We start from the raw sequence: 19,856 nt of genomic DNA on the forward strand, positions 1-19,856 counted from the left end.
CTAGGGAGCGCACAGGCAGCTTATATACGGGAGGACGCACTTGGACGCCCTCTTGGCAATTTAGTTCCACGCTGTAGCCGTCTTTAGGCTATAGCGCAGGCAGGAAGGAGTTAATATGAATTAACGTCCAAGCGTTTATAAGCGTCAAGTGTTATTTTTTTTTTTTCGGCCAAAATTCTGCAGCCAGGAGGAAAGCTGACTAGGAAAGGTGGGCAAACACCCAGCATGCATGAGGCCTGAAAAAAATTCTGAACCACCAACCTAAATTTAGCCTCAGAAAGAAAACTAATGCAGCCACCTGACTAGGTAAAGAGCAGTCTATATGGGTTTCTATGGCTCATCTCTGAGGAATAGCCCTGAGCAGCTGCAGGGAAGAGAGAGTTCCCTCATGGCACAATGCAGAGCTAGGCTCGTGCTGTGAGGAGAAGAGGGTGCAGTCTCCGCCCCTCACACGTGTCTCCTCCCCCTTGTATACCGGAGGATGGGGTAGAATGGGAGGAGGTAGTTAGTAAGCGGCGCATCATCTGGCAGCTTCCTCCTCTTGCACCCTTTGCTGGCCGGTGTAGACAAGCGGCTCCTCCTCCTCCTCCTCCTCCTGCTGCTGCTGCTGGTCTCCTCACCATCCTCCAGAGACGTGTCTTGTCAGCTCCCCTCACATCCTCCTTTCCCCTCCTCCGTAGCTTTCGCTTTGTGTGTGACTTCCCCGGCCGGCTAATCGCCGCTAAGCATCCCCCGGCCTCGCAGCTCCTTCCTTCTGGACACCTCGGCTCGGATTAGAACCCCCCCACCCCCCATCCTTGTCGGGAGGAACAGGAAGGGGGGATAGATCTGCTCTCCCTCCATCCATCAGCGCTCAGCTCCATCCGCCGGGAACTTCTGGCCTCTTGGATTGCTTCCATTCTCCGTCAGTCCACCATCATTGTTATCCATTGATCGGCATGAGGCTGGTGAGGAACAAGGGAGCTGGTCGGGAGCAGGAGCTGGCCAGACCGGTCAGGAACCCCTTTGTGCATGACCTGCGCTTCACCCCGCTACAGAAAGCCAAAGTAGGTGCCTGGTGTGTGTGTCTATGTGTGTGTGTGTCTATGTATGTATGTATGTATGTGTGTGCCCCCCACCATCACCACCACCATCATCATCACCATCCCCGCCCGGGCCAATCCTACTCACACCTTGCCTGTCAGCTGTGATCTCCTCCTAGACAGGGCTCAGCATTTCCCATGGATCTCATCACAACTTCTACCCCATGACAGGTGCAGAGCAATGGTGCTGGGAGCCATAGGATGGATGGATGGCCCTTCTCAACCTTCTACCCCTCAAATCACTTCCAGGTCTCTGCTAATTCATCAGGAGGAATGCCACCCATGTAGTAGTGGTCCATAGGAAGGAGGTTTCCACCTTTATGGTGGAGGGCTGTAGGAATGGTGCCCCCCTCTTATGGTAGGGAGTGTGCGCCCCCTCTCTTATGGTGGCAGTCCATAGGGAGGGTGTGCCCCCCCTTTACAGTTGTGGTCCACAGTGATGGTCCCTGGGGAGAATGCCCCCCTCTTACAGTGATGGTCCCTGGGGAGAATGCCCCCCTCTTACAGTGATGGTCCCTGGGGAGAATGCCCCCCTTACCTTGGTGGTCCATGGAAAGAATGCCCCTCCTTCCTTACAGTAGCAGATCATAGAAAGAATGCCCCCTCCCTTATGGTGGCGGTCTGTGGAAAAAATGCCCCCCCTCCTTACAGTGGTGGTCCATAGGAAGGATCCCACTCAAGAATGTCACCCCTCTTACACTGGCGCTCTTTAGAAAGAATGTAGAGACATTCTCCCCTCCATTTACCATGGTGCTACATAGGAAGAATACTCCCTCTGTTTACCATCATGGCCCATAGGCAAGAATGCCCCCTCTGCTTACCGTGGTGGCCCATAGGAAGAATTCCCCCTATGCTTACTGTGGTGGCCCATAGAAAGAATGCCCCCTCCGCTTACCGTTGTGGCCCATAGGAAGAATGCCCCCTCCGCTTACCGTTGTGGCCCATAGGAAGAATGCCCCCTCCGCTTACCGTTGTGGCCCATAGGAAGAATGCCCCCTCCAATTACCGTTGTGGCTCATAGGAATAATGCCCCCTCCAATTACCGTGGTGGCCCATAGGAAGAATGCCCCCTATGTTTACCGTGGCGGCCCGTAGGAAGAATGCCCCCTATGCTTACTGTCGTGGCTCGTAGGAAGAATGCCCCCTATGCTTACCGTAGTGGCTCGTAGGAAGAATGCCCCTATGCTTACCATAGTGGCTCATAGGAAGAATGCCCCCTATGCTTACCGTCGGGGCCCATAGGAAGAATTCTCCCTATGCTTACTGTCGGGGCCCATGGGAAGAATGCCCCCTATGCTTATCGTCGGGGCCCATGGGAAGAATGCCCCCTATGCTTACCGTCGGGGCCCATGGGAAGAATGCCCCCTATGCTTACCGTCGGGGCCCATGGGAAGAATGCCCCCTATGCTTACCGTCGGGGCCCATGGGAAGAATTCCCCCTATGCTTACCGTCGGGGCCCATGGGAAGAATGCCCCCTATGCTTACCGTCGGGGCCCATGGGAAGAATGCCCCCTATGCTTACCGTCGGGGCCCATGGGAAGAATGCCCCCTATGCTTACCGTCGGGGCCCATGGGAAGAATGCCCCCCTATGCTTACCGTCGGGGCCCATGGGAAGAATGCCCCCTATGCTTACCGTCGGGGCCCATGGGAAGAATGCCCCCTATGCTTACCGTCGGGGCCCATGGGAAGAATGCCCCCTATGCTTACCGTCGGGGCCCATGGGAAGAATGCCCCCTATGCTTACTGTCGGGGCCCATGGGAAGAATGCCCCCTATGCTTACCGTCGGGGCCCATGGGAAGAATGCCCCCTATGCTCACCGTCGGGGCCCATAGGACATACATTTTATTATTTTAATTTAAAAAAAAAAAAAAGGAAGATTTACAATCACTTTAAGAGTCAGCAGTTACAGTGTATGTAACTCCTGGCTTTTGATTTTCATACACCTGGGGGAAGTTCTTCAAGGAATCCTCTGGAGGAGCTCAGGTTGAGAATGGCTGCCATGGAAGTTCATCAGAAAGCAATTCAGATGAATTGACTATGAGATTTGGTGTTAGCTATGGGTTATATGGGCTACAACAGTTTGTTCACCATCATTCTCTGCCCTGTCTTTTTGAATATTCCCATAGGTGTTCATTTAGGTGTATTTTTAAACCTGTTTTCATTCATTTTGCTCATGTGTTGCTGTGAGTTTTGTTATTGCATGTGCGTTAAAGCAAATTTGTACTTTGCCTGGACTAGGTAAAGTAACCGCTTTGCCTGATAGCAGGCCAAACAAGGAGTCTATGCTTAAAGTACATGTAAACCCCATTACTAAAGTCATAATCAATATTGTTTCAATGCAAAGATTTATTTACTAAAATAACATCTGGTGATCGTATCATGAAGATCTTGTATGGGCCCTTTCTGTTATAGGGTGACAACGTTCTGTCCTTTTTGTTCTTCTGTGTTGTCTCCCTGTCACATTTCCTAGTGGAGACTGCAAGCAGCTATGCTGATGCATGTTGCACAAACCTGTACCACTGTTGTCACTATTGGGAGATCAGCAGCAAGATGCAACAAAGCAAAACATTGTAATGATACAGTGCTTGGGAAAACAGAACGTCATGGAGTGTTTGGATGTACTTTAACCTTTTTCATGCTCCGTAACCATCCCACTTTGCTGATTTGCTCCCTGAGAATTCCTGTGCAAGTTTCAGCATTCACAAAAAATCTAAGATTGCTCAGGGCTGTGCATGTTTCCCCATCCAACATGACAGTGCTCAGCCTGGTAGCGGGCTGCCCAGGCATATGGCACTGCACTGTGGGGAAAGTCATATAGTCCTTCATACCTGGAAGTACCTAATCTCTGGCAAGCTGTGGCAGCAGGTGAGCACTTGAAAGGTAAGTATTAATTCTTGATGCTTTTCTATCAAACATACCAGTCACCTTGCCTAACTCGCATGGTTTATTTTCCATATTGTATTTCTAGCCCTCTCCTTGGATACTTTAATTACAATACATGTAACCAGAAGTCACTGCACTACTGTGGAAATCGTAGCCTGCACGGGAATAGCGTGGTTCCAAGTGCGGATGCGATTTCCAGTTCGGGGGGCGTGCCATTAGGAATAATGCCACCTGCCCGTGGGTCCCAGGTTTCACTGTGTGGGTGGTTGCAGCTGCGGGTCCCACAGAGGCACCACCCGCACATGTGAGAACCTAGCCTAAAGTGCAGACATGTAAAGCTGGACATAGGCTATACAGTCTGACTGCACAAACTTTGTGTTAAAGTGATTGTAAACGATCACCTTGTAAGTGCCCATTCACACTACCGCGACTTGTCAGGCGACTGGTCAGCCTGACAAGTCGCGGTCCATTCTGTGCTACGGGAACCGTTCTAATAGGAGCGACTCAAGTCGCTCCGACTTAGAAAGTAGTTCCTATACTTCTTCAGGGTGACATCGGAGCGACTTGCATTGACATTCATTATATGAAGTCCGTGCCGAAGTCACGGTGCACGTGACTTCACAGGTCGCCCCCGAAGTCGTGCCGTGGTAGTGTGAACCGGCACTAAAGCAATCCATTCGGTTTAAAAAAGAAATGAAAGGCAAAACATTTTGTGTAGATATTGAAAAAAATCATTCACACCTTCTTCTTTTTTGGTTTTTTCTCCCCCTTTTTTAAAGTGATCACATTCCCTCTGTTCTCAGCTGCATAAGAGCTGGGGGAGGAAAAGCAACATTACACTGAGCTTCCCACTGAATGGCTGAGCAAGGGAGGCATGTCAGGAGAAGTCTGATCATTGGAGGACAGCAGCCTGAGTTCCCAGCATAGCTAGAGAACAGACTGTGCTCTCCTGCTTAGTGTGGTCAGTTTTTTTTTATAGTAAAGCAGAGGGACTGGCAGGAACCCCAGGGATTTCACATAAAGGAAACAATACAAAGAGAACAGGATACTTTCTCATACAAGTACATGAAACAGCAGGCACAAATTTAGGAATATTAAATGTTAGGGTAACAAACACTTTAAGCTGGTTATAAACTGTACAATCTATTTTAAGCTCCATTCATATCTTGCCATTCAAGATGAGGGGCAAAATCACAATTCTGGCGATTGTGCTGTGATTTTCACGGGTCAGGATCACACAACAAAACTTGCCTTTATGATTTAAGTGGAGCTTTTCGCCCAAAAAGGAGCAGTAGCTTCTTTTCGGGCAACAAGCGCACATAAGGCAGCCCATTCAAGTAAAGGAACCGGCCCTATGCGACACGCAAAATGGTGTGGGAATCGCTCTTTGAAATGAGCATAGCAGGAATGCTTGTTCCTGCCACGGGATATGTGAACGTGGCCTTAAATTTACTAAAACTATGTATTAGAAGCACACACACCTAAACAATCCATTTAGTTTGTATTCAAGGGTAAGTTCACCTTTGGGAGCATGTTATATTTCCCCCCCTTTTTAGTGTTAACATGTTCCCACTGCTGCAACCTCTGCCCGATCCGCCACCTGAGTGACAGTGAGTTGGGGATCTTCTCCCCAAACTCACTGTCACAATTAAAAAACAACCGCGGCTGTGCTAAGGCTCCGCTGGGCTGCGTCCTTCATTCATTCACAGAGTTCTGTGAATGGGTAAAATACAACTACTGTCAGCTTTTGCAGCTGTCGACTTGTAGTTTTCAGTGAACTCTCGGAGCGTTGGTGTGCTCTCTAGGTAGTTCAATAATGGGTTCCTGTCATTGTGGGACTGCCTGCCCATATGAGGTATGAGCAGGCAGCTTACACTGGCAGTCTGTGGGAACTCTGCATTGCATTCGCAATCTGCTGATTGTGGGTGAATGCTTTGCAAAAACGATGTGCGTTTTTTTTTTTTTTTTTAAAGGTGAACGTATCCTTTGAATAAATTCATACTTCTGCTGTACATAGTGTATGGTAAATCCAAAGGAGCTTGCACAGTCAGATTGTGTAGTGTATGTCCAGCCTTTAATGAACTACCTAGAGAGCACACCAGCGCTCCGAGAGTTCACTGAAAACTACAAGTCGACAGCTGCAAAAGCTGACAGTAGTTGTATTTTACCCATTCACAGAACTCTGTGAATGAATGATGCAGCCGAGCCTTAGCACAGCCACAGTTGTTTTTTAATTGTGACAGTGAGTTTGGGGAGAAGATCCCCGGCTCCCTGTCACTCAGGCGATGGATCGGGCAGAGGTTGCAGCAGTGGGTACATGTTAACACTAAAAAGGGGGGGGGAAATATAACATGCTCCCTAAGGCTCACTAAACACATTGAAATCTGAACATAGAAGCAACTTTAGATTTACCAAAACTTTGTAATATTAGGATCTCCCTAGTCTAGCCAAAGAGTTAAACCTAGGAGACTGTTGCACTACATTCTTGTCAGTAGATCTAAAGGAAATTTTACAATCAGATGGCAGTTTGTATGGTGAGCTTCAGATTCTCCATACACAAAGCAAGCTGACTACGCAATCAACTAATGCTGGCCATACATTATACGAAATATCGGCCCAAATTCGGTCATTCGTTTTCCGGCCAGTTAATTGGCACAAATCAGTAATCGGTTGTGAGCTGAACAAACGAAGGACAAGTTTGGAGATTTTTCTGCCGAATGAACGATAAATTGAAAGGTTAACGTGTTTCTCGTCCATACTGTTTGCACTAGGCATATGTGATAAAACATACAAAAATGGATTCATTAAGGCCCCATTCACACTTGTGTGACTTCAAAGTCACACGATTTTACCGCAATTTTGACGCAACTTTTTTGCCGCGATTTTGATGCGAGTTTGAGTGGCCTATAATGTCTTTTCCTCAAAACGCATCAAAATCATGCCAAAAGTAGTGCAGGGACTACTTTGAAGTCGGTGCAACTTCAAGTCGCACAGATATGAATGGGGCTTATTGGAAATCATGGAGAACGACTTGTCATTCGATTTTTGCAGTCCCAAATCGCATGACAAGTCACACAAGTGTGAAAGGGGCCTTATGTCCATCAAACGATTTATTGGTTATTACATCATGGCACAATCGTTTGTTCTCACGGCCGAGTGTTCGTTTTTCGAAAATTAGTTTGAACGATTTTTCATATAGTGTATGGCCAGCATTAGACCTACCAATGTACTATGTAGACCTCCTTAATCTATCCTTTTAATTAGTCTTAAATCTTGCTTCCAAAAAAATAATCAGTAACTGCCGAGCATATTCCTATGCCCACTTGTAATCCAAGGTGGCACTTTTTTTTTTTTTATTGGTCCTCAGACAAGTGGGGAGTATAGGGATGACTGAACTGGTTTGTACAGTTTGAGATTAGATCCAACTAGTTCAAGTTTACCTCCACTGAGATCTATGCAAATAACGCAGCGGTTCAAAGTTCCGGGTCTCAGTGACTTATAGTTAGTCAGCTTTAACAGATATTTCAGTCCCTAATATTCTTGTCTTGGATGTGCACTAGTTTTCCATTAAAGTATACGTTTAGGCAAAACTGTTTTGTTACTTATGGATTGAGTGGAGAGCAGTTAGCAGTGATTTTATATATATATGTATGTATGTATGTGTGTAATAAATATATATATATATATATATATATATATATATATATATATATATATATATATATATATATATAATATAATACATTTTGTAATCCCATAAACTGGGTCCTGTTAGATTGCAGTAGTGGTAGTGAATATCCATCTACAGATACATATTCCCTTATAAGAATGATACCTGGAGTTTGGTATCTGGTTTGGCTTGTTCTTTTCATTTGGATCCTTCAAAGCTGTTCTTAAGCCTTTTGAACAAAAAATTAAAGTCAGTAGCTACAAATACTGTAGCTGCTCTCTTCTAATACAGGTGCATTTCATAAAATTAGAATATCATCAAAAAGTTATATATAACCACTTAAGCCCCGGAGGATTTGGCTGCTCAAGACCAGGGCCCATTTTGCAATTCGGCACTATGTGACTTTAACAGACAATTGCACGGTCGTGCGGCGCTGTACCCAAATGAAATTGAAGTCCTTTTTTTTTTTCCCACAAACAGAGCTTTCTTTTGGTGGTATTTGATCACCTGTGCGATTTTTACTTTTTGCGCTATGAACAAAAAAAGAGCGTCAATTTTGAAATAATATTTTTCACTTTTTTTTATATGAAATTCCCCCCCAAAAAAATTAAAAATCAAAATTTTTTTTACATTTTAGGCCAATTTGTTTTCTGCTACATATTTTTGGTAAAAAAAATCTCAATAAGTATATTTTGATTGGTTTGCGCAAAAGTTATTGCGTTTACTAACTAAGGGAAAGATTTATGTCATTCTTATTGTGTGTTTTTTTTTTTTTTTTTGCGGGACTGCGACATTGCGGCGGACAGATCGGACCCCTGACTAACATTTTTGACACTTTTGGGAGTACCAGTGACATTACTACAGTAATCAGTGCTAAAAATATGCACTGTTACTGTAATAATGACACTGGCAGGGAAGGGGTTAACTTTATTAGCGATCAAGGGGTTAAGTGTGTAAAGTCTGACTATCTGACCACAGTTACTGGAAAATAATGTTTGGAAACAAATTGCTTCTAACATGTTGATTTAATCCTTTAAAAAAACAACTATCAAGCGCTTTCTTTATATAAATATTATTGTGTCAGATTTCTATGGAGAGGGCAGGTTAAGTCCCCATTCACACTAGCGCGACTTGTCGCCTGGTGGGTCGCCTGCCATTGATTAGCACAGGACCCGTTCTAATAGGAGCGACACAAGTCGCTCCGACTTAGAAAAAGGGTCCTGTACTACTTTGGGGTGACCTGGAGGCGACCTGCATTGACTTCAATTATATGAAGTCCGTGCAAGTCGCGCCCTCTGTGCACCGCGACTTCACAGGTCGCCCCAGCAAGTCGGGTCACCCCTTTGTGAACGGGGTCTAAGAAAACCACTCTTCCTTAAAACAAACTGAACTTTTAGTGCCGGCTCACACTGGTGCGATGTGGGAACCCTGAGAATCCACTGCCAGTTCCCACATCGCACCGACTCGCAATACAAAGTTAACGACACCCCCAGATTAGTTCGCATATCTCAGTGCGAACTGTCAATTCAGACAGGAATCGGATCACATAGGTGTGAACACCCATACGATCCGATTCTGGTGCGGGCCAAAAAAAAGGGTCCTGCACGACTTTGGTCTGAATGCGATGCGAATTCAGACCATCTGTATGGCTGAATTCACATTGCATGTAATTTGCACAGCAGTGTGCAGCGAATCACATGCAATGTCTTATATCACTATAGTGTGAACCAGCACTTAGGGTTCATTCACACAAGTGCAGTGACACTATGAAAAAGGACGTATCCCGGCACCTGACAGTGATTTTACGCTCAGTTGCCTGTAATGTGTGCCCAGGGCCGCTAATCCTTCCCTGTACACAAGTAAATGTTCAGATGGGCAGCTACCAGCATACAGTCACAGTGAGTGATCGATTTGTACAGGCAGCTGTCACAGACAGACCTATACTGCTGATTTCCATGGAGTATGGCACTCTGCGCCCATGTAAATGAGCCTTTTAAAGCAGAATTTGACCCTAAAGGGGACATTCCAATTTATGCCCTCCTCTTCCATTTTTAACACTTTTTAGAGAGGGGGGGGGGGGGGACAACCCATGACGATCTACCAGAAGTTCTCCTGCAAACCCCCCCCTCACCCTAACCTTCTGGGAAATGTCACTGGTTCCCTAGGGGCGTGATTCTAACTGTGGGGGGGCTTGGCTTGTGATGTAACCATGTAACATAGCAGGATCATATAGTCTCTGCAGTTACATCAGGGAGAATGAAAGACGGCTGTGTTTACATCAGCCGTCTGCCTTTCTCCCTCTCCAGCGGGAGATCGCGAGTGGCCGGTGGACATCGGAGCCGCTGGTCACTCGCGCGGTGATGTCAGGGAACGAGGGGGGGGGGGCGGGAAGCATTTCATTATTTTAATTTTGGTGATTTATGGCTTACAGCTAGTTAAAACCCAAAATTCAGAATCTCAGAAAATTAGAATATTACATAGGACCAATAAAAAAAAAAAGGATTTTTAATACAGAAACGTTGGCTTACTGAAAAGTATGTCCATGTACATTATAGCATGCACTTAGTACTTGGTTGGGGCTATTTTTTTCATGAATTACAGCATCAATGTGGCGTGGAATGGAGGCGATCAGCCTGTGTCACTGCTGAGGTGTTATGGAAGCCCAGGTTGCCCAGAGGCTTTCAGTTCATCTGCATTGTTGGGTCTGGTATCTCTCATCTTCCTCTTGACAATACCCCACAGATTCTCTATGGAGTTTATGTCAGTTGAGTTTGCTGGCCAATCAAGCACAGTGATACCATGATCAATAAACCAGGTATTGGTATTTTGGCGGTGTGGGCAGGTGCCAAGTCTTGCTGGAAAAATGAAATCAGCATTTCCATAAAGCTAGTCAGCAGAGGGAGGCATGAAATGCTCTAGAATTTCCTGGTAGAGGGCTGCGCTGACTTTGGACTTGATAAAATGCAGTGGACCCACACCAGCAGATGCCATGGCTCCCCAAATCATCACTGACTGTGGAAACTTCACACTGGACCTCATGCAACTTGGATTCTGTGCCTCTCTTCCTCCAGACTCTGGGACTTTTATTTCCAAATGAAATGCAACATTTTCCACAGTCCGTGATGATTTGGGGAGCCATGTCATCTGGTGTCGGTCCACTGTGTTTTATCAAGTCCAAAGTCAGCACAGCCATCTACCAGGAAATTCTAGAGCACTTCATTCTTCCCTCTGCTGACCAGCTTTATGGAGATGCTGATTTAACCACTTAAGGACCAAGCCTATTTCTGACACATGTTGTTTACAAGTTAAAACTAGTATTTTTAGCTAGAAAATTACTTGGAACCCCAAAACAGTGTATATATTTTTTAGTAAAGATTCTGGAGAATAAAATGGCGGTCATTGCAATATATTTTTTCACGCTGCACTTCAAAGTATTCAAAATGCGGAAATTTGCCACAGTTAGCCACTGAGTAAGTCATGACGTCCGGGTTACTACAACGGAGACTTGATCAAAGCCGAATATGGCTTTGTTTGGGACTCCAGCCAGCCGGAGGACGTGCCGGCTGGTTGCTCGAGTCTCCTGGTGGGACAGGAGACCTGGGCAGAACTGCAGCGGGAGGGGTGACATCCCCTTCCGCTCGTTAGAATTATGGCCGAGCCGCACTGTTATCTTCTGAAAGCCAACCGAAATCCTTAGGGATGCACCGAAATTTCGGCCACCGAAATTATCGGCTGAAAATGAGCCTATACCATTTCGGCCGATAATGGGTTAACATTGCCGAAATTGCCGGCGCTTCTTTTGAATGAAGGACACCCGAGGAGGGATGCTGAGCCAGAGGGGGGGGGAGGGTGTACTGCCGAGGGGGACGCTGAGGCAGTGGGGGGGGGGGGAGAGCTGAGGCAGCTTACCAATGGTATTTGTTTTAGGAAGCATGAGGGGTTAATGTATTGTCACTGCTGGTCACTCATCTATTAGTGACCGACCAGTGGCAGTTAATTAACCCCTTTGTGCTGCATTAGTGCAACCAGTATCAGTGATAATTAACACTGGTTGCACTGATACTGGTTGCACTAATGCAGCACAAAGGGGTTAATTAACTGCCACTGGTTGGTCACTAATAGATGAGTGACCAGCAGTGACAATACATTAACCCCTCATGCTTCATAATACAAATACCATTGGTAATTAAATTAACCTCTTGCCAACCCATCACAGTACATATACTGTGACAGGGTGGCAGCGACAGGTCTACGTCGCTGCCTGTTTTTGGTGTATGCACCTGTTCTATCTATTTTAAATTTTTTTGGGGGAAAAAGTCATTTTCGATTTTCGGCCAAGGGCATCCTGCATTTTCAGTTTCGGTTTCGGCCCAGAATTTTCATTTCGGTGCATCCCTAGAAATCCTTGAAATGTATCACTCTGTGTGTAACACATCTATATAAAATATGAGTTTCACTTTTTGAAATGAATTACTGAAATAACTTTTTGATTTTCTAATTTTATGAGAGGCACCTGGAAAAGGACACTCGCCTGTCCAGGGATCCAGCGCTGTGCTCATCGTAACAGCTTCTTTGTTGATCTTCGCTGGTGGGTTTAGACCGCTTTCTTGCAGGTTCACATCTGGCTGCACTTGCATTGTGAATTGGTCCCACAGCCTTCTGGAACCAGTGACATTTCCCAGAAGGTTAGGGTGAGGGGGGGGTTTGCAGGAGAACTTCTGGTAGATCGTCATGGGTTGTCCCCCCCCCCCCCCTCTCTAAAAAGTGTTAAAAATGGAAGAGGAGGGCATAAATTGGAACGTCCCCTTTAGGGTCAAATTCTGCTTTAAAAAGCTCATTTACATGGGCGCAGAGTGCCATACTCCATGGAAATCAGCAGTATAGGTCTGTCTGTGACAGCTGCCTGTACAAATCGATCACTCACTGTGACTGTATGCTGGTAGCTGCCCATCTGAACATTTACTTGTGTACAGGGAAGGATTAGCGGCCCTGGGCACACATTACAGGCAACTGAGCGTAAAATCACTGTCAGGTGCCGGGATACGTCCTTTTTCATAGTGTCACTGCACTTGTGTGAATGAACCCTAAGTGCTGGTTCACACTATAGTGATGTAAGACATCGCATGTGATTCGCTGCACACTGCTGTGCAAATTACATGCAATGTGAATTCAGCCATACAGATGGTCTGAATTCGCATCGCATTCAGACCAAAGTCGTGCAGGACCCTTTTTTTTGGCCCGCACCAGAATCGGATCGTATGGGTGTTCACACCTATGTGATCCGATTCCTGTCTGAATCGACAGTTTGCACTGAGATATGCGAACTAATCTGGGGGTGTCGTTAACTTTGTATTGCGAGTCGGTGCGATGTGGGAACTGGCAGTGGATTCTCAGGGTTCCCACATCGCACCAGTGTGAGCCGGCACTAAAAGTTCAGTTTGTTTTAAGGAAGAGTGGTTTTCTTAGACCCCGTTCACACAGGGGTGACCCGACTTGCTGGGGCGACCTGTGAAGTCGCGGTGCACAGAGGGCGCGACTTGCACGGACTTCATATAATTGAAGTCAATGCAGGTCGCCTCCAGGTCACCCCAAAGTAGTACAGGACCCTTTTTCTAAGTCGGAGCGACTTGTGTCGCTCCTATTAGAATGGGTCCTGTGCTAATCTATGGCAGGCGACCCACCAGGCGACAAGTCGCGCTAGTGTGAATGGGGACTTAACCTGCCCTCTCCATAGAAATCTGACACAATAATATTTATATAAAGAAAGCGCTTGATAGTTGTTTTTTTAAAGGATTAAATCAACATGTTAGAAGCAATTTGTTTCCAAACATTATTTTCCAGTGACTGTGGTCAGATAGTCAGACTTTACCCACTGTAACCTTCTAATTAAACCATCTAAAGCTTTTCCCAGCTGGTGGGCACCAACCAGCATCTGTTCCTGTCCCCGATCAGCAGCCACGCTCTATAATTGGCAAGCTCTGTTTCTTTAGAAACAACCCCTGTATTCTGCGTGGTCTCTACTGGGAACTAAAAATAAATAACCTGCTTCAATGAGACCCCATGCCATTGTATGGGCTCATTTAGTATCTTCCAACTGTAGGTGTGATTGTGTCTCCTAATTATTCTGCCTATAAGATCTGTTCACTCAATGGTTGTATAGAGCGCACCAGGGCCGTGAATACTGCTATTGTTACATCTGATGGAGTGGCACAAAACAGCCGTGTTGTCTGCAATATTTAAAGTAAATGTGTCATGAGAGCGGTATGGGGGTTGTCATTGCTGATCTACCCATTGAGAATCCTACAATATTCACTAATCAAAGTCAGAACTGGGTAATGTGCTCACTACTTCCAGGTTTGTGCATCAGAATGCATTGAAGCCAGAGGATCAGCATGAAAGCCAGTCAAAGAGCATTTTACAGCTGAACTCTGGGAATTGGGCAAAATGTACCCTTGCGGTGCCCCCAACACTGCAAAGGTTAAGTGCTCAATCTGTCCAGGGGTGCCAGGTGCCAGCAGGCCTCTGCAATGTCCTTGTCCAGCAATGCCTGGTGCTCTTGCCAATGGACTCAATCCACCTAAGGAACTGCCCAAATTAAAGTTCACTCTTCTTCCTCATCCATGCCCACTAACTAGCTAAACACAATGGGGGCAGGATATTACATGGAGTTTAATGGAGGCTTCACCTCCCTGTTATTCTGAGACAGGCTAGAGGGGCATGATACAGCTTGTAACTGGTAGAAATGTTATTGCCAAAAAATGAATGAGGATTTGACTTCAAATATATATTTGTATGGCAATTTACATATTATTTTTTACTTTGTATTCGAAAGGCTGTTGTGATTTTTTTTTTTTTTTTTTTTTTTTAATAGGTAACCAGCAGCAGAGGACTAGAAGCTCCTCATGCTTATGTTTCCTGCGGACAGGCTGGGAAAGAACTGGGTCATGTTACAGCTCTATATCGATTAGGAAATAACAAACTTAGATGTGTGTGGTTTTTTTTTTTTTGTGTTAAAAAAATTAGTGCCATCATTCACATCCAGAAATAGAAGGGGCAATGTAAATTAGTATCAGTTTAATTTTTCTTTCTTTCTGTCTTCACTGGGGAATTTTTCTGTCCATATCCAGTCTTGGTGAGAGAGCAGGAAGTAAGGAAATCCCACCGAAGGGGACACATCATCAAAAGCCTGGCAGACATCCTGTTCCGTTCCCCAATTTTATCTGAAATAAAGAAAAAAAAAAAGTTTTACTTTATTGTGACTGATCTTCTCTGTTGAAAGGTGAACTCTTACTGGTTGCTGTTGTTGACTTGTAGTATATGTCATTGTAATCCTTTTGTGTCGGTGCATTCCTATCAAACACATGGAAGGATAATGTACTCCATGTTCATACAGGTATTTTTAACCCGTGTAGACCTGAAACACCATCAGATTATTTATTTGGTGAGATTGGGGAAGCTATTCATTCAGTCAGTGTCTGGCTGATTCACCCTTCTCATTGTGTGCTGTGAAATTCCCCCAGGGATATTTGTACACATATTGTTTATGCATGAATGAGGCATTTCCTGCCTAACATTTTATTTTTTCAAGTTTTTGTTTTTTGAAACCCTTGACATTTCTTCTATATGCGGTGAAAGTTAATTATCTGGCCATTGAAATGTATCTGCTGATCCCATATACGGTAGTACTACTAACAACCTGTCAGTGCGTTGAAGGCTTTGCCTAATTTACACAGATATATTGCACCGCTAAGTAAATTTGCTTTGCTTTGATATGCAAACCAAATAGGAAACACAGTTGTAAAATGTGCCGACGTGTTCTTTTATTTTTAAGAATAGACTGCTTTTGGGAATTTAAAAAGCAATATATTTAATACCTAGTTGTGGTTGAATTGCAGAATTTTGAGTTTGGTGATAAACATTAATTTGGCAGAAGTAAATAAAGACTGTGGAAGTGGAAATCCAGGAACTGCCGTTGCTGACGCTGTGAATATGCATGCTATGTCTTTGCTTTACTGCTTGGTGAGTTGTAACATGAAATGAGTGTGTGCACGTGATGTATTACAATGACAGCTGCTATTTCTCTATCCGGACAGTTTCATTTCAAAAGATAGGTAACCTATATGTTTTGTTTTTAACCCACTGATTATAACAGGTTCCCAAAACAGTTACATTTAAGGCATGCCATGAATAACTATTAAAACCGTTGTAAAAATTCCAATACTTCATTTTTTTTTTTTTTTTTTATATAAAATAAGTATGGTATACTTACCCGGTCTGTGCAGGGGAATTGCACAGAGCAGCCCAGAACCCCCTACCCTACCATCTCTCTCACTTCTTTCTGATCTGTGTCTGCCACAGAGTGTGGTTCGAACCCCCGCCCCCCTTTTCTCAGAGCAGAAGGATGACAGCTGTGTCTCCGTGGTGTGTGCGAAGACACAGCTGTCAGTTCCCCATGCATCTCTATGGGGGAAATCAGATGGCAAAAGACCATCGGTCCGTTCTCATCCGATCGGTCCGTTCTCATCCGATCCGATCCGCTGGACGGATGGAAAATAGGGTTTCCATCCGTCCAGATTTGACGGATCGGGTCAGATGTCAGCGGACATGTCTCCACTGACATCCGATGCCCCATAGGAATGCATGGGGGGACCGTTCAGATCTGCCAAAAAAACGAACAGGCAGATCTGAACAGTCCGCCTGTGTGAAAGGGGCCTTAGTGGCTCCCACGGTTGTCTATCCTGTGAATGCAGGGAAAGAGGGGAGAGCCACTACTGACAGGCATAGCATTTTTATGGAGTGAGGACTCCATTGACGTGAGGGGCTATGCTTCTTTTGGGACAGTAAAAGATACAACTTAAAGTGGTTGTATGCCCTGTGTTAAAAAAAAAAAAAGAAAAACCCTGCAAGACAATGCATCGCATACAGCACATTGTGAAATACTTACCTTAGAACAAAGCCCCCACACGGTCACCCGGACACTGCTGAGGGAGCTAACATGCTCCCTCAGCGTCTGTAACGGGTTCGGCGACTCCGGCGCTGTGACTGGCCGGAGCCGCCATGACATCGCAGGAGTTCACTTTCCGGCAAGGAGCGCTGAAGGTCCGGCAAGATATGCCGGACCTTCAGAGCGCATGCGCCGCTGGTGTTAAGAGGCTGCATGCAGGGTGAATATCTCCTAAACTGTGCAGATTTAGGAGATATTAATTTTACCTACAGGTAAGGGTCCTTTCATAAGGAGCGGACCGTTTTTTGATCCGCTCTGGCATTTTTTTTTTTTTTTTACGGACATGGATGACACTTGTGTCATCCGGCCCGTATTTCCGTTTATCATCCCATCCGTTTGCGGATGATAAATGGAGATAATGCACGTCAATGGGTTTGCGGATGACACCGCTGACATCCGTTTTTTGCGTCCGTTCCGTTTTTTTAAACGAAAGAAAAATAGGGTTCTCTTCCGTTCGAAAAAACAGAACTGATCGGAAAGGACGCAAATCGGATGTCAGCGGATCGTCATCCGCTGACATCCGCAATCCCATTGACATGCATTATGTCCGTTTTTCATCCGCAAAAAATGGGATGAAATACAGACATACGGACCACCCGTGTGAAAAGACCCTAAGCCTTATTATAGGTTTACCTGTAGATAAAAACTAAAAAGCGGAGTATCCTACCGCTTTAATGCAGGGAATGCGTTAAGGTAAAAAATGTCTTGGCTGTAGGCCTGATTCCCACATATGTAGGTTGTGGTTGATGTTTTTTCCAAATGTGTTTTTTAATGCATTTTTGATGTGTTTTGCGTTTTTGGGAGTACTCTGTTGTCTTGCAGGAGAAAACAGTATAAACATATAAATGCAAGCATTGCGTTTTTTGATGTGTTCCCGCTGCATTTCTATTGAAGTATAAATGCATCCTGCTGCAGGAAAAAGTCTTCAAGCCTTTCCAGAAAATGCACTCGTGAGCATGACCGATAGAAAATAATGCTAGGGGTAAATAATAAGGGGTTGTAAAGTCAGAAGGTTTTTTTATCTTCATGCCCCCCCAACACTTACCTGAGGTCCCTCTCTATCCAGCAATGTCCACAAGTGTCTCAATCATCTGAGATTCTTCCTCCTGATTGGATCCTGCTGCTGTCAATCAAAGTCAGCTAGCCAATCAGGGGAGAGAAGGGGCAGGGTTGGGGCTTCGGTGTCTGAATAGACACAGGGAGCTGTGACTCTGCTCGGGTGCCCTCATTGCAAGCTGCTTGATGTGGGGGCGGCCAACAGGAGGGAGGGGCCAGGAGCACTGAAGAGGAGGATCCTGGCTACTCTGTGCAAATTCACTGCAACAGAGCAGGTAAATATAACCTAAGACTTTTTACAATCCCTTTAAATGGACTGCAGTGCATTTCTGCAAAGCTGAAAATGTACTGAAAAACACATAGGTGTGAACCAGGCCTTGGATCCACCTAAGTGTTTTTTTTTTTTTTTTTTTTTTTTCCTGACATTTGTTGCTTACAAGGTAAAAATCTGTATTCTGTTGCTAGAAAACTACTTCTAACTCCCAAACATAATAAATAAAAAAAATAAATATATATTTTAGCAGAGAACCTAGTGACTAAAATGGCGATCGTTGCAATATTTTGTCACACAGTATTTGCGCAGCGGTCTTTCAAATTAGATTTTTTTGGAAGAAGTACATTTTCATAAATTAAAAAAAAAAAACGCTAAAGCTAGCCTATTTTTTTGTATAGATGTTACGCCGAGTAAATAGATACCTAACATGTTATGCTTTAAAATTGCACACACTTGTGGAATGGCGACAAACTACGGTACTTAAAAATCTCCATAGGCGTTGCTTTAAAAAATTTTTTAACTGTTACCAGTTTAGAGTTACGGAGGAGGTCTTGGACTAGACTTATTGCTCTCGCGGCGATACCTCACGTGTGGTTTGAACACTATTTTACATATGCGGGTGCGACTTAAGTATGCATTTACTTCTGCGCATGAGCACGGAAGAATGGGGCCCTTTAAATTCAAAATCTCTTCTCTGCACTTAAAAGCATTCAAAACGCCAAGTTTGGGTGTTTTGAATACTGTAATTTTTTTAAAAATCTGGTGCCTTTAAGGCTCAAGTAACCGGAAGTGATTTCATGACATTGCTTCTGGGTTTCTACATCGGAGACCTGATCAACCTGACCAGAGGTGTCACTGCTGACATCCGCTGCTCTGTAGGGGTGCATGGAGCATCCAATCAGGCCTGCCTGATTGAAAGCCCGTGTGAAAGGGGCCTTAAGATATAATAAGTTATTGATCGCATCTCTATTTCCACCATGTATTCTAAAAATCTGATCTATCGAATTGCAACTATATTCACGAACACGGTACCTCAGCGCTGCTAATCAATGTAAAACAATGTATACTTTTTACCCTGCCCAATCGACTCCGTTTGCTCAAATTCAACTATCGGTATAAGTAGTTATGCTTATTTGATTTGTGGACTTGACCTTTTTCTTTCAATCAGATACTTAACGTAACATTAAGACTCGGTTCACATTAGTGCGATGGCAGACATCGCATGTGATTTGGAGCGCACTGCTCTGAAAATCACATGCGATGTCTGTGCGATGTGAATTCAGCCATACAGATAGTATGGCTTAATTCGCATCTGATTCGGCACAAACGCACAGGACCCTTTTTTGGGTCCGCAGCAGAATCGAATCGTGTTGTGGTTCACACTTATTCGATCCGATTCATGTCCAAATGTCAGTTCGCACTGCGATATGTGAACTGATCTGGGGGTGTCGTTTACTTGACACCCCCAGCGATTTGCATATGGCAGTGTGAACTGCTTGCGCTGGGAATGCGATGTGGGAGCCTGCAGTAGGTTTGCAGGGTTCCCACATCGCATAAGTGTGAACTGAGACTAAAGGTTCCTTTTTCCTTAAGGCCCCGTTCTCACTTGTGCACCTTGTCATGCAACTTTGGACATCAGAGTTGCACGACATGTCGTTCCCCATGTTTTCCAGTGATAACCATTCATATATGCGCAACTTAAAGTTGCAGCAACTTCAAAGTAATTCATGCACTACTTTGGTCTGACTTTCATGCAACTTGAGGGCCATAGACTTCAATATTAACCTTCAGAAGTTGCATGAAAGTCATACAGTGCCTTGCGAATGTTTTCGGCCCCCTTGAACTTTGACCTTTTTGCCACATTTCAGGCTTCAAACATGAAGA

The 19,856-nt window shown here is 44.9% G+C and overlaps 1 protein-coding gene across 1 annotated transcript in view; it reads left to right on the forward strand.

Moving 5' to 3' along the window:
- The first annotated feature begins 554 nt into the window (after nt 1-554).
- The window catches only part of LPCAT1 (lysophosphatidylcholine acyltransferase 1), a 290,886-nt gene continuing 271,584 nt past the window's right edge, over nt 555-19,856 (forward strand). The window contains exon 1 of the mRNA XM_082257844.1: nt 555-1,046. Within this exon, the coding sequence (XP_082113970.1) occupies nt 939-1,046 (108 nt within the window). The 5' untranslated portion in view covers nt 555-938. The remainder of the gene's footprint in view (nt 1,047-19,856) is intronic.

This window comes from Pelophylax lessonae, assembly GCF_965119305.1.
Source record: "Pelophylax lessonae genome assembly, chromosome: 5".
Classification (NCBI taxonomy): domain Eukaryota; kingdom Metazoa; phylum Chordata; class Amphibia; order Anura; family Ranidae; genus Pelophylax; species Pelophylax lessonae.